The sequence below is a fragment of the Heptranchias perlo genome, chromosome 5 (genome assembly GCF_035084215.1).
Source record: "Heptranchias perlo isolate sHepPer1 chromosome 5, sHepPer1.hap1, whole genome shotgun sequence".
Classification (NCBI taxonomy): Eukaryota; Metazoa; Chordata; class Chondrichthyes; order Hexanchiformes; family Hexanchidae; genus Heptranchias; species Heptranchias perlo.
This window is the reverse complement of record NC_090329.1, coordinates 11791927-11817021: the sequence shown is the minus strand read 5'-3', so window position 1 is coordinate 11817021 and position 25095 is coordinate 11791927. Positions and strand designations below refer to the sequence as shown.

At 43.7% G+C, this 25095-nt stretch overlaps 1 protein-coding gene across 3 annotated transcripts in view; it reads left to right on the top strand.

Annotated features, from left to right (window-relative positions):
* The window catches only part of myom2b (myomesin 2b), a 154830-nt gene that overhangs the window by 112305 nt on the left and 17430 nt on the right, over window positions 1-25095 (top strand). For 2 of the 3 annotated variants that reach the window (XM_067984016.1, XM_067984017.1), the window contains 4 exons: window positions 481-517; window positions 752-774; window positions 922-977; window positions 1562-2719. In XM_067984016.1, coding sequence (XP_067840117.1) covers window positions 481-517; window positions 752-774; window positions 922-977; window positions 1562-1948 — 503 coding nt within the window. In that variant the 3' untranslated portion in view covers window positions 1949-2719. Of the gene's footprint in view, window positions 1-480; window positions 518-751; window positions 775-921; window positions 978-1561; window positions 2720-25095 lie in introns of those variants that run through there. The other variant, XM_067984018.1, reaches the window with a different exon arrangement.

The window sequence follows — 25095 nt, the reverse complement described above, 5'->3', positions numbered from 1 at the left end:
AGCGTCTTAAAGGAGGATAATGAGGCAGAGAGGTTTAGGGAGGGAATTCCAGAGCTTAGGGCCTAGGCAGCTGAAGGCACGGCCGCCAATGGTGGAGCGATGGAAATCGGGGATGCGCATAAGCAAGAATTGGAGGAGGGCAGAGATCTCGGAGGATTGTAGGGCTGGAGGAGGTTACAGAGATAGGGAGGGGGCGAGGCCGTGGAGGGATTTGAAAACAAGGATGAGAATTTTACAATCGGGGAGGGAAATTGTAGCTGTATGAGAGACAAATGGAAACAAAAGTCCAGCAATAATTGGTCCAATTTGGCTGACTTTCACTGTAACTTGATTTATGTCATGTATCAAAGTAAACCAGAGCAATTTTCTAAAAGTCATTTATTTGTTTGTGAAATTAAGAATTGTACCTAAATGTCTATTTGATATGTAGGGACACTCTGTACGTTCATTTTAAAAGTCTCTCTTTGATTTACTCTGCAGCTTATGCTGAGGCATACACTGAATTCCAGAGGCTGAAGTAAGTTTCCATGTGGTGTATATATATATATATATATATTTCAATTTCAGATCGTGCAATTTCAAAAATGCTCTTTCAAATGGAATTATTGCTTTCAACATAATTTCTCCGTGCAGTCTGTTAATTAACTTTTGTCTTTGTCAGCTGAAAATACGATGGTACTAATATTGCAAAAGTCCTTGAGTTTTAAAGAGGGAGCTTTATTAAATTACATTTTCTGATTCTCATTTTCAGAGCCGCAGCTTTTGCAGAGAAGAGTAAGTACTTACTGAGTCTGATTTTCCTATTTATTAAAAACATTATTTCAATTGTTGCCAAGCTCTTTATTAAATATTAATACAAAAATAACAGACGCTTAAGATTTAGTTGACTTATTTGGGTTAACATTGATTTTCCCATTATAGATCGTGGCAAAGTAATAGGAGGATTGCCAGATGTGGTAACTATAATGGAAGGCAAGGTAAGACAAGTGCATGATCCAAGTCAGATTTCAGTGCTTCAGCAAGACTTATTATTTTTACAGCAGTGCCTTAAAGGGGATATTGGGCATAGGTGGGAGGGGGGAGGGGGGAGGGGGAGGGAGGGCAGTAATAAAGGGGCTGAGGACTTTGAAGAAGGTACAGGAAGCACTTCAGGTGATGCTGAAGGCTCAAACCTTCCAAAACTATCAATTAATAAAATTGCTGGACCAGCTACCAGCAGTCCCTTTTACCTGGCCCTTTCCAGCTCTCAACACCCATGTATAGACGGTGTCGCGCCAATGACAACCAAAATGGCATCGGGGTCCTAACTACATCATAGGACCCCGATATTGAGGCTCCCGTCTGTTACCAGCGGGAGATTTGGCTGCCTAAATTGCAGCAGACGAGCCTCGGGTGGGAAGTCGACGGTAAGTTTATTTTTAACCAGCTCCTGTCCCTTTCACTCTTATGAAATGGGGGTTGGTAGAGGGACGAAAATTCAGATCTCTGCCCTGCCTGCAACAGTAGTAAAAGCTACTTAGTTTTTGTGAACTTTAACTTACTCTTGTGTTTTGCGCTCCAGACGCTGAGCCTCACTTCCACTGTGTTTGGAGATCCGACTCCTGAGGTGACCTGGCTCAAGAATGACAAAGACCTCGATTTGAATGATCACCTCAGTGCGACTCTGGAGCAGGGAAAATATGCTTCCCTGACCATTAAAGGCGTTAGCACGGAGGATTCGGGAAAATATGGCATTAACGTCAGGAACAAATATGGCGGCGAGACAATTGATGTCACTGTAAGTGTCTATAAGCACGGTGAGGAGATACCATTGATAAAAAGAGGGGTACAGAAAGCACCAGAGCCTCCAAAGGCTTCCCCAAGTGCAAGTCCTCCTCAGGCTGCTAAACCTGCAGAGCCTCCTAAGAGTTCAAAGTTTGGCAGACAAGAGTTTGGCAAAAAAAAGTAATGCAAAGATGATTTAAAGTGGTAACTTATTGTAAACTTAGTTTGATCTGCAGTGAACAATTACAAGTGAAGCTTAATGTAGTAAATAGAATTTTGAATTGGGGAAAGAGTATCAATCTTAGTCTGTTCCTCAGTGCATCGTGCAACATTTATTCATTAGATGGTCATTTTTAACCTCCAAAGCCAGTCAAGGGGAGATTTATCTGCTTTGGTCCTCCTAGTGAATGCTGATGGTGCACTCTGGGAAAATCCGCATCCCCGGCCCATGATTTTCCGTACATTAATTTCCCACCTGGCGTGGGCCGGGAGCACTGAAGCAGAAAATCTCCGCTTTAGTTTTTTTGCTGAAGGACACATGAGGTCCTGGTTGTTTACAGAGGAATGAAGTTCATCGTTGTAAATGCGACAGCGTCAAAACAAGTCTGTGAAGGTTTTGCAGAGCCCGTTGCTTTGGCTAGTTGCAGTAGTAAAATGATGTTCATTTAGAGGCTCTTCTGATCTGATGGTGCCAATTTACTGTTTCAAAAACGAGGAATGTATAAGCAGCTAGATTCTCGCAGCCTTTCATATTCATTGTCACTTTGTTACTTCCAACAAAAAAGTCAGACAACAATAGGGGCTATAATATAAAGTTAATATCAACCCTTGATTAAAATTCACTCCTGACTGTAACCATGTCACATGACTAATACTTATCATGTCCAAAGTTGCTGTGCTTTGTTTGTCCTGCTTTGCACCAATAAAATGGCCTCTTATGGCAATCTCTGATGCACACTTGTATTCCTGTCTCACACTGATGTCGTGACATGTCTCATAACTCTCACATCTAAAGTCACTTGTTTTTTAAAATTGGCTGAATTATGTCATACTATTAACGATTTCACTCTTAATTCAATGCCTGAAGTATTTGTTCATCACTTTTTTTTATTTGATGTACGATTTTCACCAGCAGTGGAATAATAACAGATGCACAGGGAAGCAAATTTGTAAAATATTTCCCAGCCCGGAGAGACTGGGTAGTGAAGTGGCATCATTTTAAGTCTGAGAGCTCGGCTTGAATTCAGTGGCGGCTAAAGGCATAAAAGTCTCTTCTCTCTACTCACCGTAAAGATTCCCTGTGAAATGTGTATGTGAAGTCTCAAACAAGTTCCTAGTGGGCTTAGAACACAAAACTGCCCATAAGCCAACTGTCTTACTCAAAGAGCACAGGACGGCTGGTAGGGAGGTGCTTGGCCCAACCATCAATGATTTTCCTTCGGTCATGAGTGAGGTTGATGTTTCTACAGTGTTCAGGTCCGTTTACACTTCTTATAATGAAGGAGCCATCTCTTGGATGAGATATTAGACCAAGGCCCCATCTGCCCTCTCAGGTGAACGTAAAAGGTCACATGGCCACTATTTCGAAGACAAGCAGGGGCGTTCTCCCCAGTGTCCTGGCCAATATTTATCCCCTTAACGTGACTAAAAAACAGATTATCTGGTCATTATCACATTGCTGTTGTGGGAGCTTGCTGTGCGCAAATTGGCTGCCGCGTTGCCCTACATTACAACAGAGACTCCATTTCAAAAGTACTTCATCGGCTGTAAAGCGCTTTGGGATGTCCTGAGGTTGTGAAAGGCGCTATATAAATGCAAGTCTTTCTTTCTTTCTTTCTATGCCAGCCTACAGCAGGACTTGAATAACATTCAGGCTTGGGGTGACATGGGTAAGATAACATTCTCACCACATAAGTGCCTGGCAGAGATCATCTCCAACCCGCAAAACACCAACCACCTCCCCGACCTGTTTAAAGGGTTAAATTATGAAGGCAGTTGCACAAACTTGGGTTGTATTCCCTTGAGTTTAGCTGGCTGAGGTTTGATCTAATTGACCTGTTTAAAATGATAAAGCAATTTGATAGGGTAGATATGGATGTGTTTTTTCCTCTGGTGGAGAAATCCAGAAAAAGGGAGCACAATCTGAAAATTAGAGCTAGGCCATTCAGGAGTAAAATGAGAAAGTAATTTTTTACACAAAGGTTAGTGAAAACATGCAATTATTTCCCCCAAAAGCCTGTGGATGCTGGGTCAATTGAAATTTCAAGGCTGAGATCGACAGATTTTTATCAGGTAAGGATATCAAGTGATATGGATCAAAGGCGGGTAAATGGAGTTGAGGTACAGATCAGCCCTGATCTAATTGAATAGCGGAACAGGCTCGAGGGGCTGAATGGCCGACTCCTGTTCCTATGTTCCGACCTTCAACAGCACCACCATTGCTGAGTCCCTCACTATCAACACATAGTAGGTTTGTGGAATTTGCTGCCCCAGGAAGCTGAGGAAGCTACATCATTAAATAAATTTAAGACAGAAATAGACAGTTTCCTAGAAGTAAAGGGAATTAGGGGTTACGGGGAGCGGGCAGGAAATTGGACATGAATTTAGATTTGAGGTTAGGATCAGATCAGCCATGATCTTATTGAATGGCGGAGCAGGCTCGAGGGGCCGATTGGCCTACTCCTGCTCCTATTTCTTATGTTCTTATGTAACACTACAGACCAGAACCTTAACTGAAAGCAGCCATATCAACAACGTGGCTACAAGAGCAGGGTAGGGGCTGGGTACTGTTTGACAAGTGGCTTACATCGTGACCCCTCAAAGTTTCTCCACCATCTACAAGGCTCGTCAGGAGTGTGATGGAATACTCACTACTCGCCTGCATAGATGCAGCCACAACACCCAAGAGCCTTGACACCATCCAGGACAATGCAGTTTGATTGATCAGCGCCCTGCCAATGCACTCGATGACCACCCCCTCCATCACTGGTGCACTGTGGCTGCATTATGTACCACCTATTAGCTTACACTGCCCCAACTCACCAAAGTCACGTAGACAGCACCTCACACCCCATGTGACCTCGACCACCGAGAAGGAAAAGAGCAGCGATATCGTGGGAACACCACCACATCCAAGTAACATGCCATCCTGACTGGGACGTAGAGGGCCCTGAATTTCTGCGGGAGTTCTACCGATCACCAGCTGTAACTTTGGCGGAAAATCGGTGCCCCCCCCCCCCCACAACCCCGAGAGAAATGGCGTAAATGGCTGACGTTTCTCAGGGGTTCCACCAATCTCCTGCCGAAGCAACAGCAAGATAACCAGAGAACCGCTGTAGAACTCCGGGCCACGCTGTCGTCCCTTCATTGCCGTTGGGTCAGAATTCAGGAATTCTCTACCTAACATCATTGTGGGAGCAGCGTCAGCGTAAGAACTGCAGCGGTTCAAGAAAAAATGCACATCACCACCTTCTCGGCTCAACTAGAGATGGGCAACATATACGGCCTTGCGAGGGTAATTCATATCCTGAGAACAAATTGAATTAAAAAGTCACATTGATGCAGTAGGAGACAGCCTTCTGCGATTGGGGTTAAGATACATCGCTGAGTCAGAGTGGGCTTCACTGACCTTAGCCTGTGTTACACTTGATGTCACGTTGAAAACGTTACGTTCTGAGCATTCACAGCACGATGAACACAACAAAAAGTGACTACAAGTGAATTATAAAATGGTTCTAGACTGTCAAGGCATTGATGCATACCACTCCACCCGACTAGGAAAGGAAATGGAACATCCCTTTCGTCACCAGACCAGAAGGCGCATCCCTTTATAAAAGCGCAGGAGTAAATGGAGGCACCAAGGACAGGAATGCAGATATTCCTACCGCTGAACCAATCAGTCTGCCAGGACTGCTAAGTAACGTCAATCCATACAAAACACTGGAATTAGATGCCCAAATTACTAATGATATGGTTAAAAAACAACTTTCCTTGTCACTGTGGTCCTAGCTACTGATGCTGGTTACTTCCATCAGCACAATGGTGAGGACAGATGGTAGGTTAGATGGGGCCAGCTCAAGATGTTTGGGGCTTCCCCTGCAGGATTTGCTCTTTTGGCTGCTGTCGTCTCTGATGTCCTCACCGCCCCCCCTTCCCCCCTACCCCGACTGTGGGCTGGATTACCCTCTTTGTGGTGGGGTAGCAACAAAGCTGGAGTTCTGCTCCTCTGACCACCGCCCCCCCCACCCCCCCCCCCCACCCCCCCCGGCTCCTCCAGGATTCCTGCTGCCAAAGAGGGTAATACTGGCCATGCAAAGAGTCAGGAGGCCAGCTTCAAGGGGCAAAAGAACCCTGGAGGTATCAGCCAAAGTTATCTAGTTTCCCCTTAAATGCATCTAAGCTATTCGCCTCAACCATTCCATGTAGTAACAAGTTCCACATTTTAACCACTCTCTGGGCAAAGAAGTTTCTCCTGAATTCGTTATTGGATTTATTAGTGACTATCTTATATTTATTGTCCCTAGTTTTGGTCTCCCCCACAAGTGGAAGCATCCTCTCTGCGTCTACCCTATCGATCCCTGTCATAATTTTAAAGACCTCTATCTGAGGGGTCACCCCCTCAACCTTCTGTTTCCTAGAGAAGAAAGCCCCAGCCTGTTCAATCTTTCCTGATAGTTAAAACCTCTCAGTTCTGGTATCATCCTTTTACTTATTTTTTGCACTTTCTCCAGTGCTTCTCTATCCTTTTTGTAATGTGGAGCATCTGTACGAAGAGGAAGCTGGCACACTTTGAGTCTATGCATATAGTCAGGCATTTTTTTGCTCACAGGCAGGACATGGCATAGTTCATGGTGCCCCAGGTCACAGCTTTACACCTGCTGATATGTTTGAATTGTGTGGTTATAATTGTACAAACCAGCAGTTTTTTCGATAGCACCAGTGCTTCTCAATCAGTTGTAGTGATCCAATTGTGTTGTCACAAAAACAAACTTTACTGTAACACGTTTGCCATAACATGCTTTATAACACCAATACCAGTAGATGGCATTAGAAGACCATAGTCTCATGAACCTTACATAAATTATTCTAAACTGCAAGGAAATTCCTATCAATTTTTAAATTTATTTTATGAAACAAATAATGGATTGAGAAATAGTGTCTGCTGAGAGATAGGTTTAACAGTGTGAAAGATTGAATTTTAGGGAGAGTTCTACAACTGAAGTATAACACACATCTCATTTTTTATACCATATTCCATTGTACTAAAAAAAATTCCTTGCCGACCTTACAGAAACTGTAGCATAATAAAGGCCACTTTATAACCAAATTTTAACAGTCTACAACATCTCAATAAAATTGAAATGCAAAATTGCAATGCCCCACAAACACCAGCAACTGAACATTAAAATGATTTCTGTTTAAAGCACTTGGAAAGATCGCAAAAGGCTGCACATCTCTCAGCTACCATTATGGTGCAGGTTGCAAAAAATGTGACTATAATGTTTATTTCACTGAAAGGTGAGGAGAGAGTCTTGTCTGATGCTACTCCTACACCCTCATGCTCTCTCTCTCCCGGTCTGCGACTGTCACCCAGGCCGCTCTTTTCTTTCCAGTCACTAGTTGAAGGATCATTGCTGCTCGATGACTATTCATTCCACATAGAATACAAACACAGGAGGCTTTTTTCTCTATGCAAAGTGACACAGTAAAGGGGCTTATGAGGATGATCTTATTTCTCTTCTAAAACTGAACAGCGGAAAGCTTCAACAACGCATTGTGACCAGATTGTCAGAACATATTTAGCACTATTTTGCGGTGAGAATATGAACATCTTGGAGTACTGTGAACGGTTCTGGTCTCCATATTAAAGAAAGGATTACAGGTGCATTGGAGTGGGTGCAAAAAAGATTCACAACGATGATGCCAGAACTGAGAGGTTATACTTATCAGGAAAGGCTGAACAGGCTGGGGCTCTTTTCTCTAAATGCAAAGGCTGAGGGGTGACTTGATAGAGGTCTTTAAGATAATGAAAGGGTTTGATAGGGCAGACATAGAGAAAATCTTTCCACTTGCGGGGGAGTCCAAAACTAGCGATCATAAATATAAAATAGTTGCTAATAAATCCAATAAAGAATTCAAGATTCTTTACCCAAAGGGTGGTAAGAATGTGGAACCACAAGGAGCAGCTGAGGTGAATAGCATAGATGCATTTAAGGGGAAGCTAGATAAACACATGAGGGAGAAAGGAATAGAAGGGTATGGTGCTAGGGTTAGATGAAGTAGGGAGGGAGGAGGCTCGTGTGAAGCATTAACACCAGCATAGACCTGTTGGGCCGAATGGCCTGTTTTTGTGTTGTAGTTTCGAGGTAACTCGATGATGTAATGAAAAGAACGTGGGGTCGAATTCCCTCAGCTGCTTCACCGAATTCTCGGCGTAACTCCGGTGGAACGGCTTGGATAAAGGCCGGGACCCGGGTGTGCCGAGTTCCGACTTGAGCTGGAAATTTCCACTTGTAAGGGGAGGAACCTCTGCCCTTCCCATTACTAGGCCGGCCATGTCAGAGGGAGCTGGGCTGGGAAATTCCTGCTTTCTGGATCCGTAAGGGTCAATGGTGTAGGACTGGAGGCAGGGATGGCGAGTGAGATAAGGTGTACCAGCCTCCAGAGGGGTGCAAGTGAGCCCCACTGAGGTGGTCCAGGCTAGGGAAGTGGCCTGGACCCATGAAGATAGGGAATTTTTAATTACACATGGAGCCGAAGTGGTGGGGGGTGGGGGTGGCAGTGGGAAGAAAATGGGGTCTTGGAGGAGGGAAGGGTTGGAGTGAAAGGCCTGAGCATCCCCTTCCCGGATAGCTGTGAGTGCCAGTGTTTCTAACAGTTTGAGGCAGGAGGGTGCCTGAGATGCACTCACAGTGCAACTGAGGTGCCCTCTCACTGACCCCACAGTGAGGTCAGCACAGGAGGGTGACCCAAGTATTTACAGGGTCGACATATAGACATTTAAATTTTTCCCATTCGATAGACTACAGTAAAAATCGAAGAAGCAGGCTGACTGCAGAACTTTGGGGGGAGTGGGGGAGGACTTCATAGTCGGACAATCGGTGCCTGAGGTTAAAAACTATACAGTGGAAATAACATTCCAGATATGTTGACAAACTTGGTGAGTATTTAAACAGTATAACTTTAATATAGAGCGCCTGTGAAGCTTTGGACTTTTAAGAATACACAGGGGTAGAATTTCATCTTGCGCGGTCGAGCAAATAGGGAGGTATTGCATTTACCGCCTGCTTTACGTCCCACTCGATATTCAGTCCCATCGAAGTCAATTGAACCCGATATTGGGCCAGGCGTATAACAGGCAATAAATGCGATACCGTCCATTTTACACTACTGCCCAAGACGGGTTTATACCCTGTGGTAGTCTCAGCTGGAGTATAAATTTGAAATCCTCAGTAACTTGGAGTAATCTTTTAATCCCTTCACCACATGAATACATAAAAATGGCAATCAGTAATTCACTTTACTAAAATGCCTTACTCACTCCTCTATTGTTTTTGCAATTTTCCTTCAACCTGCTTTGTCAATAACATTTCAAGTCCCTCCCTTTGCGCGCGTTATCTTCTGAGGTTTTGTTTTGGTGATCTCCGTCTGGCTGTTGTGGCCACTCGGTGTCAGAAATGCAACTTACATTTTGGGGCAGTGAGCGCCCACAATATGAGCAGAGAGAGAGAGCTGCTGGAGGAAGGATCAATGGGAAGCTGAAAATAGATCCAGCCTTGATGCTATTTTCCGGCTTTCAACGCGATGAAAGTTATTGCACAGAGTGAAAGGCCTCACATGAACATTTCTAGTGACATTTCTTATGTCTGGTCTTCAGATTCTCATCAATATTGTGAATCTATGAGCCGTCAGTGGGCTGCACTCCAGTGCAGATTTGGCTTGTATTCCCTTGAGTATAGAGGATTGAGGAGTGATCTGATTGAGGTGTTTAAAGTGTTAAAAGGATTTAAAAGGATAGATGCAAAGAAACTATTTCCTCTGGGTGGGGGAATCAAGAACGAAGGGACATAATCTTAAAATTAGAGCTAGGTCATTCAGGAAGGAAATCAGGAAGTGCTTTTTAACACAAAGGGCTGTGGAAATCTGGAATTCTCTCCCCCAAAAGGCTGTGGATGCTGGGACGATTGGAGCTTTCAAGACTGAGATCGATGGATTTTTGTTGGGTAAGGGTATTAAGGGATATGGATCAAAGGTGGGTAAATAGGGTTGAGGCACACATCAGCCATGATCTGATTGAATGGCGGGGCAGGTTTGAGGGGTTGAATGGCTTACTTCTGGTCCAATGTTCCAGACAGAGTCGAGAGACTATCCTCACAAAACCCCAGATCCTCACAGTTACACTGCTAGAAAATTTTCAAACATTAGTCTCCTCTCTTTTCAATTGGAATGAAAGCATCATACTCCTTTCTTATACACAGGCCTGTCCAAATCCAAGAATATAATGGCCAAACCTCCAGCTTCCAGTTGTCACTGGGGAAGTATTGAACCACCAGAGATGTATTATTAAAAAGGGTCTTCATGCATGCACTGCCTGTCACAATCTGCTAAATGGTTTGTTAGACACCGAGCTATGCTACTCTTTCCATAGTTTCTCGTGGAAAGTGCAAATCACTTTAAGATGTCAGTCTGCTGTAGAATTGTTCCAAAGTGTTAGCATCACAAAGTATTGGCCTCCCTAATGCTCTCTAATGAAGGTCGGGCAATACAATCGGACGCAGCTGAAATGCTACCGTGCTTCAGGCAATGGAGCTCCGTATCATCAGGCGTGGAGGCTGCAATCCGACTTCTGTACATGGCAACATGACACAGAAATGTTGAGAGTGCTTTGAGCCTGAACACAGATTGTGGGCCAGTTTTTCAGTCAATGAGGAAAGTCCCCATAATGTGATCTGTAAGGTTGAGAAGTGCGTGATAAGCTGAGATCCCATGTAAAACGGGCGCTGGCAGGCTCTCAAGCCAGCACCAGCACAGGGATGGCTTTATCATTGACTATCAAGGTTACAGCTGTGTTAAAACTTTATCGGCAAGATCCTTCCAGGCAAGTGTAGGTGATCTCTGTCACATCATCAGTACACACCTGTATCAAGCAGGTCACTGATGCATTGTACCTCCTTTTAGTGAAAGTATATGGTTTGTGTCTTCTACATCCTAACTGTGTGGTCCTTCTAAATGTTCCACGGTGGAAGGAGGAGGTAGGATAGATGAAAGCTGGGTGTCAGTGTGTGACTCTAGGGCTGGAGGTGGTTCAGTACCTCCTTTGCATTGGGTCATAAGATGGCCCTCTAACTGCAGCACCACGACAAGTGATGCAGTGGGTAACTTGCCCAGCATTCAATACACAGTTGTAGTCATTTGAATGGGGTAATAGGGAGCTTTGGATGTGGCACTGCCCTGAAAAACATCTCCATCGTTTCTGACAAGTTCCTGTCGTTCACCTGCTGCTAGGCACTCCCTCAGCACGCGTTCTCCCCAGTGTCCTTGTCAATATTTATCCCTCAACCAACATCACTAAAAAACAGATTATCTGGTCATTATCTCATTGTTGTTTGTGGACACTTCAAAATTGGCTGTAAAGCGCTTTGAGGCATCCTGAGGTCGTGAATGGCACTATATAAATACAAGTCTTTCTTTATTCTCCAACATGGTGAATCCAGACAAGACAGACAGCTATAAGATTGGAGCCCAAAGTTTGTATAGCTCCAAATCATAACATTCATCATGGTGGCTATGATCTTAATGCTTACAATCTTGACCAGTGGTGAATCTGATGCAAAGTGCCTTGGACTAGCTATATTCTACACAGGGGTCTGCAGCTCGATCAGATGATCATGCAGCATTGTACAGCTGCAGGTTGTGGACTCCTCCAACGAAATGCTTAAACTGTATACAACACTCAAATAACAACCATTATGTGCTAATGTTGAACTATCAAAGCAAGTCCTGTGAGGTCCAAATCAGCAACAAAGGAGTCCTTGAACCAGCCCTCCACCCAGTGAGTTGTGTCTCCTGCAATTCCATCTCCATTTGCACCTTTTCACTCATGCTTTATTCTTTACCAAGCGCTCCCTCTTTCAACTCACCAACAGACACCTCCCTTTATGAGGAGACAAGCATTGAAGGTTCAGTGCCCCCTTCGTGTTGTGTGCAACCTTCTCCTGCAAGCAGATATATAAAAGTGATAGTAATTGGAAACAAGATCGTGAGAGAAGATGTGTGCATCCAAGTGACCAGGACATTAGCTACCTTATGTGAGTGTGTGAATATGCAGTATTAAGGAAACTTGTGCTGATGTTGTATTTGGTGCTTGTTACTTGCCACATTTAATAGGTGACCCGTTCAGTGCTTCGATGTGGCTACATCACACAGTACCATGTGAAATCATAAGCATTCTTGTGCATTTAGAAGGATGAACGTTTAGCAAAGTTCACTGTGTTCTGCCTCTGCGATGGTGCACCAGTGAAGAGCAATAAAGAACCCATTAAGATGTTGTCAAATCATGGTGGTGGGGGGGGGGGGTTGAGTTGCTGTACCAATTAGGGAGAACATAATGGCAGTAAAAAAAAGGGACATAACTAACAGAAAGATACAAACAGAATCCATATGGATTGAAATAAAAGATGAGAAGGGATCGATCCCACTAATAGGGGTATACTACAGACCACCTGATAGTGGAAAGGAGGTGGAGGAAGAAATATGTAAACAAATATGTGAAATGAGCAAAGGGCATAGAATAATAATCATGGGAGATTTTAACGACCTCTAAATAAACTGGCAAGAAAAGGTGGGTAAAGGGGTACAGGGAATGGAGTTTTTACATGTGCAGGACTCATTTCTTACCCAGCGTGTAAAAAGCCCAACAAGAGAGGAAGCACTGCTGGATCTAGTAATGGGAAATGAACCAGAACAGATAGGAGAAGTAAATGTAGGGGAACATCTAGGCAATAGCGATCACAACATAATAAGGTTTAAGATAAAGATTGCGAAGGACATAAGTAAGACAAAGATAAAAGTAATACATTGGAAGAAAGCTAATTTTGAGGAGTTGAGAATGGAAATTTACTGACAAACAAAGAAATAGAACAGCAGTGGGAAACATTTAAAAAGGTGATCAATAGAGTCCAGGAGAAATATATTCCACTAAAAAGCAAGAACAAACTTACCAGTAATGACGCACCATGGATGAATAAAGAAATAAGGACAAAATTGAAACTGAAGAAAAAGGCTACACTAAGTACTTAGACAACAAAGGGGATTTTGAAAAAGTCGGGAAAGAAGTCAAAAAACCAAGTAGGAAGGCAAAAAGAAACTACAAAATTAAATTATCAAGGAATATCAAAAAAAAAGTAACATATTCTACAGACACATAAATAACAAAAGAAAAGTCAGAATAGGGATAGGGCCATTAAGGGATACACACGATAAACTCACAGGCAATGACAGCAAAATGGCAGAAATATTAAATAATTACTTCACTTCAGTATTTACCAGGGAGACTAATATGGTGGGCATGACAGGAGAAGAAGAGATCAAAAAAGATATAAAGACATTTAAGACAGAAAGGGGGGAGATAACTGATAAACTAATCAAGCTTACAGAGGATAACACCCCAGGTCCGGATGGATTACATCCACAAATACTAAAAGAAGTTAGGGAAGAGATAGCAGAGGCACTGTTACACATATATAAAAAATCATTAGAAAAGGGAATAGTGCCAGAGGACTGGCAGACATAAGAACATAAGAAATAGGAGCAGGAGTAGGCCATACGGCCCTTCGTGCCTGCTCCGCCATTCAATAAGATCATGGCTGATCTTTTACCTCAACTCCACTTTCCCGCCCGATCCACATATCCATTGATTGCCTTAAAGTCCAAAAATCTATCGATCTCAGTCTTGAATATACTCAACGACTGAGTATCCACAACCCTCTGGGGTAGGGAATTCCAAAATATTCACGACCCTCGGACAGCTAATGTGATTCCTATATTTAAAAAGGAAGAAAGAACAAGTCCAGGGATCTATAGACCAGTTAGCTTCACATCGGAGGTAGGAAAGTTAATGGAACCCCTACTCAAAGATGTAATAGAGAAACATCTAGAAATCTAAACTATAATAAAGAATAGTCAGCACGGATTTCAAAAGGCAAGGTCAAGCTCGACTAACCTATTGAATTCTGTGAAGATGTAACAGAAAGGGTAGACAAGGGCAATGCAGTAGATGTAATATATTTGGATTTTCAAAATGCCTTTGATAAGGTACTGCATAGTAGATTCATGGCTAAGGTCAGAGCATGTGGAGTCAGGGGACAAGTAGCAGAATAGATAGCAATCTGGCTACGAAGCAAAAAATAGAGCGTAGGGGTTAAAGGTATTTACTCAAACTGGCAAAAGGTGGGAACTGGTGTTCCCCAAGGATCAATGCTGGAACCACTGTTGTTCACCATTTACATAAACAATTTGGACTCGGGAATCAGAAGTACAATTTCAAAATTTGCGGGCGACAGCAAATTGGATGGTATAGTTAATATTGAGGAGGACTGCGACAAAATACAGGAAGGCATTAATAAAGTCACAGAATGGGCATGTAATTGGCAAATAAATTTCAATATAGGTAACTGTGAGGTTTTGGTAGGAATAATAAGGAGGCCACATACTCCTTGAAAAATAAGAATCTAAACGGGGTAGAGGAGCAGAGGGATACAGATACACAAATCACTAAAAGTAGCAACGCAAGTTAATAAGAACATTAAAAAAAGCAAACCAAGCACTGGGGTTCAATTCTAGAGGGATAGAATTGAAAAGCAGAGAAGTTATATTAAACTTGTATAGAACCTTGGTTAGACCACACTTGGAGTACTGTGAACTGTTCTGGTCTCCATATTATAAAAAGGATATAGAGGCACTGGAGAAGGTACAAAAAGATTTACTAGGATGATACCAGAACTGAGAGGTTATAACTATCAGGAAAGAAAGGCTCTTTTCTCTAGAAAAGAGAAGACTGAGGCGTGACCTGAGGTGAGACCAGAACTAGGGGCCATAAATATAAGATAGTTACAAATAAATCCAATAGGGAATTCAGGAGAAACTTCCTCACCCAGAGAGTGATAAGAATGTGGAATTCACTACCACAAGGAGTAGGTGCATTTAAGGGGAAGCTAGATAAACACATGAGGGAGAAGGGAGCAGGATATGTTGATAGGGAGGAGGCCTCCCTTGAAGCATAAACACCGACATGGACCTGTTGGGCCAAATGGCCTGTTTCTGTGCTGTATATTCTACGTAATTGTAATTCTTTGTATAATCTTTGCATGCTTACATCCTCTGCTGCTCCCAGGTTCAGGCCACAGGTGAGATTGCATTAATGCGCTCTGCCACCTCCACCCATGATGCTCTGGTGGTGTGTTTTATTGCAGGATGGATCTCTCTTCCAAGTAAGACCACCCTTCACTGCAGTACCTTCCGCAGCCGCACCTCCAACACCTGATTGCTGAGCGGGCTGAGTATTCAGTCAACCATTTCATTATCAACCATTTTCATTCAAAGCAGAAGTACATATTTAAGGGCAGTGGGCAGACAGCTGCTAGTGCAGCAACATCTGTCTCTGACGCTCCCACACCGCCTGTACTACGTTTTCAGAATGCTGTCAAAATATTTAAATGAGCTGACCTTTCATTATCAGCCCTTTGTCCCCAGTATGTGTGTAGTGCCCAATGCACCATGATCCCCAAAACATCGCGATCCCCGGTGCACCGCGATCCCCGGTGCACCGCGATCCCTGAAGCACAGTGATCCCCAATGCACCACTGTGAGGTAAGAGTGACTGCCCTTGACATCAAGGCAGCATTTGACCGAGTGTGACACCAAGGAGCCCTAGTTAAATTGAAGTCAATGGGAATCAGTGGGAAAACTCTCCAGTGGCTGGAGTCATACCTAGCACAAAGGAGGATGGTAGTGGTTGTTGGAGGCCAATCATCTCAGCCCCCGGACATTGCTACAGGAATTCCTCAGGCCAGTGTCCTAGGCCCAATCATCTTCAGTTGCTTCATCAATGACCTTCCCTCCATCATAACGTCAGAAATGGGGATGTTCGCTGATGATTGCACAGTGTTCATTTCCATTGGCAACCCCTCAGATAATGAAGCAGTCTGTGCCCACATGCAGCAAGACCTGGACAACATCCAGGCTTGGGCTCATAAGTGGCAAGTAACATTCGCGCCAGGTAAGTGTCAGGCAATGACCATCTCCAACAAGAGAGAGTCTAACCATCTCCTCTTGACATTCAATGGCATTACCATCGCCGAATCCCCCACCATCAACATCCTGGGGGTCACCATTGACCAGAAACTTAACTGGACCAGCCATATAAATACTGTGGCTACAAGAGCAGGTCAGAGGCTGGGTATTCTGCGGCGAGTGACTCACCTCCTGACTCCTCAAAGCCTTTCCACCATCTACAAGGCACAAGTCAGGAGTGTGATGGAATACTCTCCACTTGCCTGGATGAGTGCAGCTCCAACAACACTCAAGAAGCTCAACACCATCCAGGACAAAGCAGCCCACTTGATTGGCACCCCATCCACCACTCTGAACATTCACTCCCTTCACCATCGGCGCACTGTGGCTGCAGTGTGTACCATCCACAGGATGCACTGCCGCAACTCGCCAAGGCTTCTTCGACAGCACCTCCCAAACCCGCAACCTCTACCACCTAGAAGGACAAGAACAGCAGGCACATGGGAACAACACCACCTGCACGTTCCCCTCCAAGTCACACACCATCCCGACTTGGAAATATATCTCTGTTCCTTCATTGTCGCTGGGTCAAAATCCTGGAACTCCCTTCCTACCAGCACTGTGGGAGAACCGTCACCACACGGACTGCAGCGGTTAAAGAAGGCGGCTCACCACCACCTTCTCAAGGGCAATTAGGGATGGGCAATAAATGCCGGCCTCGCCAGCGATGCCCACATCCCATGAACGAATTTTTAAAAAAAATCCCTAAAGCACAGTGATCCCCAATGCACCGCAATCCCCAATGCACTGCGATCCCCAAAGCACGGTGATCCCCAAAGCACGGTGATCCCCAAGGCACTGTGATCCCCAAAGCACGGTGATCCCCAAAGGACAGTGATCCCCAATGCACTGCAACCCCAATGCACCATGATCCCCAAGGCACAGTGATCCCCAATGCAAAGTGATCCCCAATGCAAAGTGATCCCCAATGCAAAGTGATCCCCAATGCACTCTGATCTCAATGCACAGCGATCTCCAATGCACAGCCCATGCATAGCGATCCCCAATGCACAGTGATCCCCAATGAAATGTGATCCTCAATGCACAGCCCATGCACAGTGATCCCCAATGCACAGTAATCCCCAATGCATTGTGATCCCCAATGCACTGTGATCCCCAATGCACAGCCCATGCACTGCAATCCCCAATGCACAGTGATCCCCAATGCACAGCGATCCCCAAATGCGCAGCGATCCCCAATGCACAGCGATCCCCAATGCACAGCGATCCCCAATGCACAGCGATCCCCAATGCACAGCCCAAGCACTGCGATCCCAATGCACTGTGATATCCAATGCACTGCAATCTCCAATGCACAGTGATTCCCAATGCACTGCAATCCCCAAGGCACTGCAATCCCCAAGGCACAGTGATCCCCAATGCAATGCGATCCCCAATGCACAGCCCGTGCACTGCGATCCCCAATGAACAATGATCCCCAATGCACTGCGATCCCCAATGCACAGCCCATGCACTGCGATCCCCAAAGCTTACCAATTTCCACCTGCATTTTCTCTCTTGGCAACAAACCAAGTTAATGATAATAGGAGTTCAGCGAAATAAAATCTCCAAATGCCTGTGTAGACTTCCAAAATAATTTAAAGCCCAAAGCACAGTGATCCCCAATGCACAGTGATCCCCAATGCACAGCCCATGCACTGCGATCCCCAATGCACAGTGATCCCCAAAGCACAGCCCATGCACTGCGATCCTCAATGTTTCCCAATTTCTGCCTGCACTTACTCATTCGGCAACAAACCAAATTTATGATCATGGGAGTTCAACGAAATAAAATCTCCAAATGCCTGTGTATACTTCCAAAATGATTTAATCCCCAATGCACTGTGATCCCCAATGCACAGCGATCCACAATTCACAGCGATCCCCATTGCACAGCGAACCCCAATATACTGCAATCCCCAAAGCACTGCGACCCTCAATGCACAGCGATCCACAATGCACAGAGATCACCATGCACTGTGCACCCCAATGCACAGCGATCTCCAATTCACAGCGATCCCCATTACACAGCGACCCCCATTACACAGTGACCCCCATTACACAGCGACCCCCAACATACTGCAATCCCCAAAGCACTGCAACCCTCAATGCACAGCGATCCCCAATGCACAGAGATCACCATGCACTGTGCACCTCAATGCACAGCGATCTCCAAGTCACAGTGATCCCCATTGCACAGCGAACCCCAACATACTGCAATCCCCAAAGCACTGCAACCCTCAATGCACAGCGATCCCCAATGCACAGAGATCACCATGCACTGTGCACCCCAATGCACAGCGATCTCCAATTCACAGCGATCCCCATTACACAGCGACCCCCAACATACTGCAATCTCCAAAGCACTGCAACCCTCAATGCACAGCGATCCCCAATGCACAGCGATCCCCAATGCACTGCTGCACTAGGACTGTATATTGGCCTCAGTGAGTTGCAAGTAAAGCACACTTTTGCTGAGCAAAGGCAGTGAATGTGACTGATTATTTTCTTATTCAAACTTCCACTAGATCTCTTAGATTGATTCTTTTTGCTGCAGCACTTACCTTGGAAGACATCACTGGGTCTTTTCCCAGTATATGTACCTGTGTAGATGGGCTCATTGTCCAGTAGAAACTAGGGTGAACATTTGAGCTTCAGTAAGCTCATTACTAGCAACATCCTTTGTTCAACTTCATAGTTATGTTGTCACTTTTTAAAAATTTTACATATTTTTGGTCTTGCAAAATCTCAGGACTTGTGTCTTCAGACTTTGAGGTCCCCGAGAACAGGTGTTCTAGTTCCTGATAAACTAGCCCAGAATTTGCAGGAGCCGATCAACAAACGGGGCTGGCCGTTAGTTAGACCTGGCCTTGCCTGTTTAATATTTGCGCTGCAAATTGCAGGAAGTGAGAGAAGGAAATGGTGTGGCGGCGCCCCCTATAGGGCATCAGGGGTTGGAGTGAACACGGCAAACAACTGTTTATCTCCTTAATCAATCAGGTACAGAAAGAGAAACAAAGAGAGGGAAAGAAAGATTGGATTAAGAGAGAGAAAACCTGAAGGAATGAGACTCGACACTTGTAATAGTTAATTTTCAGTGGCAAAGAGGTTGACTGGCAGTAGTTAACACTTATCATGTTGCTAAAAAGGGTAGATAGACTGAAATGGACAAGCCCTAACGTTCTGTGGCGAGTTTAGTCCGTATCTACTCCCCAAATACAGGAACTTCACGTCGTTCAATGCACTTGAATGGTGAGTCAGACAGCGAGGTGCCGTTGTCGCGAAGCTAATGGAGGAGCGGCATATCGTGGACAGCAACTTTCGGATTTTCGTGTTTAACCGCGTATCTGCCCTCGCCTGAAGTCGCTGTGCCATTTGCGCATAAATAACGGTGAATGCCGTTAGCCTCACCATTATTTTGACAGCAAATTCTGGGCCATCGTGCTACAGTCCCCACCACTTATACCGTCCGCGCTCATCCTGGACAGCCGCCTGTATCGGGCAATGGGCGCTGACCATTTGTCATCACCATCGGCGTCAATTACAAAGACTCCGCTTTCCGACTGCCTCCCGTGGCTGATTGAAACCGCCCGCGTATGTTAATCCGTCTTCACATTGGGCTTTGCTGCTGTGTTCTCGGCCTGCGTTACCGATACGCGGCCTGCAGCTGAAAATCATACAAAACGGGGACGGAACAGCCAAGCAATTTCCTTGTAATTTAAGTAACTGCACGAAGCCTGCAGCTGTCAATCACCGTGGCTGGAACTGGCAGGGGAACTTCACTCAATACACGCAGTGCAAACAGCTGAGTGAAGCTGAACAAAGTCTCCACTTTCCGACTGCCTTCCGTAGTTGTTAACAGTGCGAACAGCTGATGGAGACTTCGGGCAGCTTCATTCAGATGGTTTTACTGCCCACTGTGTAGAGCGGGCAAATTGCGGGAGCACAAACGTGCCCGTTACATGAGGTGGGGACCATACTCCAAACATTAGTAAATGTACTGCAGCACTGACGTACTCCTTCAGTGAGTATAGGTTTACCTGAGGAAGGAGGAAGTCTCCGAAAGCTTGTGAATTTAAAATAAAATTGCTGGACTATAACTTGGTGTTGTAAAATTGTTTACAATTGTCAACCCCAGTCCATCACCGGCATCTCCACATCATGAGTATAGGTGGCAGTGTAGGTTAACACATTGGAAAGATGCTGCAGTTTGGAAGCCTATTCATTTCATTCCATATCATCCAATGATCACTGAGTCTATTTGCCATAAGTGTGTAATTTTTTGAAACTGCATGATGTAGATATCTTGTCCACATAATACGCCAGAAAATTCAATCATACGATTTGATTTGTTTTGTAAGAGAGTGGAATTTATTACTCTTTTAAAAGATGCGTGGGTAGATTTCCCTCTTCAGTTATGCCAGTAAACCAGCAAACAATGTCCTATGATGTATTTCGTCAACAAGTCTAGGTGCAAGGAAAGACATGGAGGTAGGGATTCAATTTGAAAGGACTACTTTGACTGAGGCAGGCAGTAAAAGCCCCCAGTGCCTGCCCTAACTGTTTAAATAACGCTGGCCCCGGGAATTAGACGATGGGCAGAAGCACAAGCAAGGAACAGCCAGTATTCCCTCCCCACTAACGATGATTGCAGCACGGAGAGAGGTAGACTAATGTGCTCCCTCGATCTGTCCCAATCTGTCCCTGAAGTTATGCTGATGAACTAATTGTGGAAAATGGGATGCTAACATGGTCCTGGTTGAGTCTGTCAAAAACGTGCCAATAGCTATTCCAGATTCAACTACGCAAAAAGCAGAACTTCTCGGCTAAACATTCATGTAGGAGGGTCTAATTGATTCTCAACAGCTCAATTGTTAAAAGCACTGCCCAGTGTGGAACTGACCCATACAGATCAAGAAGGTTGCAGTGTCAGACGCCTCGTCTGTGTTGAGTTATCTGAATTCAGACAAGGCAGCAGTTGGGTGGCTACCATTTCCCTCAATGCCCCTGGGCTATCTGGTAATCTCCATTGAAAAGTGCGCATGTGTGAACATCAAACGAGACAGGATCAAGCTCAACCGTGATGCTTCTCATAGTCAAAGAGCTGCCCAATATTCATTGTCTCGGCTCACACGTGAAAAATAGTCACTTAGGCAAAGTACCAGAAGGTGGCTGATGACTCTGCCATACCACAGCATAACTCAACACCTTCAGGAGAGAAGGGGAAAAATTGGAAGAAAAATAAAATAGGAACTGAAAAAAATTTATATAAAGAAAGAGAGACAGGGGAATGGAGCCCATATTGCTAGTCTTCTCTGTGTTTCATTGTTCCTGATATTTCATCGTCATAATGCAATAACAGAGCGATATCCACAAACACAACAACCCCTCCATTGTCATGAATTAGTTGTGGACACACCAGGACTTAGAGAATTATTTGCCAAATGTACAATCTTTTAGCAAAACAAAAGCATTATTTACCATAATATTCTATTTAAAACACTCATGGTAGTTTCTTTGAACTAAAAATACATTTTTTTGTAACTTTCAAGTCCAAAACATAAGTTGAAGTTGTTTTGTTGTGTCAGTAGCAATATAATTTTGATTGCCACTGGTATCTCCACACAAGTGCAACTGTCAACAGTGTAAAGAAATTTAAATCTTAATCACAAGTCAAGCAGTTTATTTGTAATGTCCTAGTGCAGAAGTTGCCTCTTTTAGGTTGAATTTTCTGTTAAATGAGGTACTTTTGGTATGGCAACAACAGAATAATATTGATTATGACGCACAGTCTGTTCCAGCCCAAAGTATCAAAAGTGGCAAGACACGCCAGAAAAAAATCAAAGTTAATGAGCAATCAGATAGAATCAATTCTGAATGTCTGGAACAATAATTCTCGATGTAGTGTTTGAAACATGAATTAAAAGCTAACAATTGGCAGGCTAGACATTATACAAAAATTTCACCAGTTTATATCAACAACTGACTGCTTCTTCAACCCCGTGAGTTTAAAACATCCTGCAATGCCAAGGCATTGCTGTATCTCATTCTCTTAATTGATTTGTCAAATGTTCCCTCATTGAGTCGAACAGAGAGCAGTGTTGCAATGGGAACAATTGCTACAATCCTTGGTGGTAATCACAATGATCTTCATACTTGTTCTTTCCCAGTCTCTGGAAGAAATCTCCATCAGTTAGTTATCTGTGGCACATTTTTTATTGCACTTATAGAATCATAGAAGTTACAACATGGAAACAGGCCCTTCGGCCCAACATGTCCATGTCGCCCAGTTTATACCACTAAGCTAGTCCCAATTGCCTGCACTTGGCCCATATCCCTCTATACCCATCTTACCCATGTAACTGTCCAAATGCTTTTTAAAAGACAAAATTGTACCCGCCTCTACTACTGCCTCTGGCAGCTCGTTCCAGACACTCACCACCCTTTGAGTGAAAAAATTGCCCCTCTGGACCCTTTTGTATCTCTCCCCTCTCACCTTAAATCTATGCCCCCTCGTTATAGACTCCCCTACCTTTGGGAAAAGATTTTGACTATCGACCTTATCTATGCCCCTCATTATTTTATAGACTTCTATAAGATCACCCCTTAACCTCCTACTCTCCAGGGAAAAAAGTCCCAGTCTGTCTAACCTCTCCCTGTAAGTCAAACCATCAAGTCCCGGTAGCATCCTAGTAAATCTTTTCTGCACTCTTTCTAGTTTAATAATATCCTTTCTATAATAGGGTGACCAGAACTGTACACAGTACTTGTGTGGAGATACCAGTGGCAATCAAAATTATATTGCTACTGACACGACAAAACAACTTCAACTTATGTTTTGGACTTGAAAGTTACAAAAAAATGTATTTTTAGTTCAAAGAAACTACCATGAGTGTTTTAAATAGAATATTATGGTAAATGTAAACACTTCTACTCATTTGGCAATCATATTCACTGAGTTATTGTGGTCAAATATCAGTGGAAGTAAACATTAGATTTTCACTGATATAATATTAACAAAAGTCGTCTCCACTTATTTTTAGAGCTATAAAAAGCAGGAAAAAATACTAATTTAATTTTCCTAGTAGAAGTTTGCCTCGAGTATTATGAACAGCAAATACCGTCGGCATTGATCTGATATTAGATAGCTCCACTCAGGAGGCTGATCACAATGCTCTGTGACTTTATTGTCCATGAGTTGTCAGCCTGGGCTCAGTTGGTAGCACTCTAGCCTGTGAGTCAGAAGACTGTGGGTTTAAATCCCACTCTAGAGTCTTGAGCACATAATCTAGGCTGACACTTCAGTGCAGTACTGTGGGAGGGCTGCGTTGTCAAAGGTTCTATCTTGTAGATGAGATGTTAAACCAAAGTGCTGCCTTCCTGTTCAGGTGGACATGAAAGATACCACAGCACTATTTGAAGAAGAGCAGGGAAGTGCTCCTGGTATCTTAGCTAACATTTATCTCTCAACCAACATCACCAAAAAAAAAACAAATAATCAAATTAAACCGAGGCCCCGTCTGCCCTCTCAGACGGACATAAAAGATCCCGTGACACTATTCCAAAGAAGAGCGGGGGAGTTCTCTCCTGGCCAATATTTATCCCTCAACCAACATCACTGCAACAGATTATTTGGTTCTTATCTCATTGCTGTTTATGGGACCTTGCTGTGCGCAAATTGGCTGCCTCATTTTCTACACTTCAAGAGTATCTCACTGGCTGTAAAGTGCTTTGGGATGTCATGAGGCACTATATAAATGCAAGTTCTTTCTTTCTTTCTTTATGAGTTAACTAGTCAGTCTCACTTGTGGTTATTTTATCACAAGGCTGGCTTTGACAAGTCCTCTATGTCTTTTAAATAGCTCACGTCCCTTACTGGACATCACTTACTTTAGTTGTCACTCATTATGGTTACCATCAGTCGTTATCCGTGTTGCCGTTGTCTTCGTGACATACAAACCGGTGTTATTTGTGTAAGCTGTATTTTTCCACCCTTCTATTCGTGACTCAAACACATTTCCATCCTTACTTTCATCTCTCTTCCTTGCCTCTACCATTGTAAACAATTTTACAACACCAAGTTATAGTCCAGCAATTTTATTTTAAATTCACAAGCCTCTACCAGAACAACAATGACTGTTTTGATGACAGAACTATGAAGCTTTCCATCAGCTTTCTAAAAATTATCACGCAGATGTGAATCCTATTCTTTTTAATTAAAGGATATAAGCAGTTAACTTTCATCTATTGCTTTTTAATTTTAAAAAAACTTTAACTGCTGAATAAAGAGAAACTCTATATAAGTAACACTTTAAATGTTGAGTAGATCATAAAAAGCATTGTGGCAAATAAACTGTATCTACATCTTTTCTGATAAAATTAAGGCAAAGGCTTCTGACAGCGTGTTGAGTGTACATTTCTGCATATTTTAGCAATAAGAAAGAAACTTTTTTTTGTACATGTAATATTAATGACATTCACACAGTTAGATTTTACATTTTTTTAAAAATTTCTCTTTGATTGTCTCCCTCCTGGAAGGTGCCGATTTTTTTTGCTGGGTACAGTTTCACTGCTGCTGTCCGCCCTCTAGTATCTCACTCGAAAATTGGCCATGTTTACACACGACATGTTCTTCCAGATAAGCTGCAAATAAATGCAAATCTAAAGCTGTAGTGTAAACAGGGCTTTCCAATGTTTTCATGCATGAGGAATTAAGGCACAAAACCCTGTCAGGTTACAGCTCCTAGTATTATTCATGACTCTAGATTATGTGGCATTGCTACCTTCCACAATGCTTATCATGGATTGTGTGTGGAGTGCCTAAAATTAAAACTGACACGAAGGGGTTTTGTTTCCAGGATTAGGTGTAAAATTTATGTAAATTTAAAATAAATTACAAAAAGAATGCAGCCGGAAATAATTGTAGAATAGCTGCGACCAGATGCAAATGCAGAACATCGACCCTGTTCAAAAAGTCTGGGT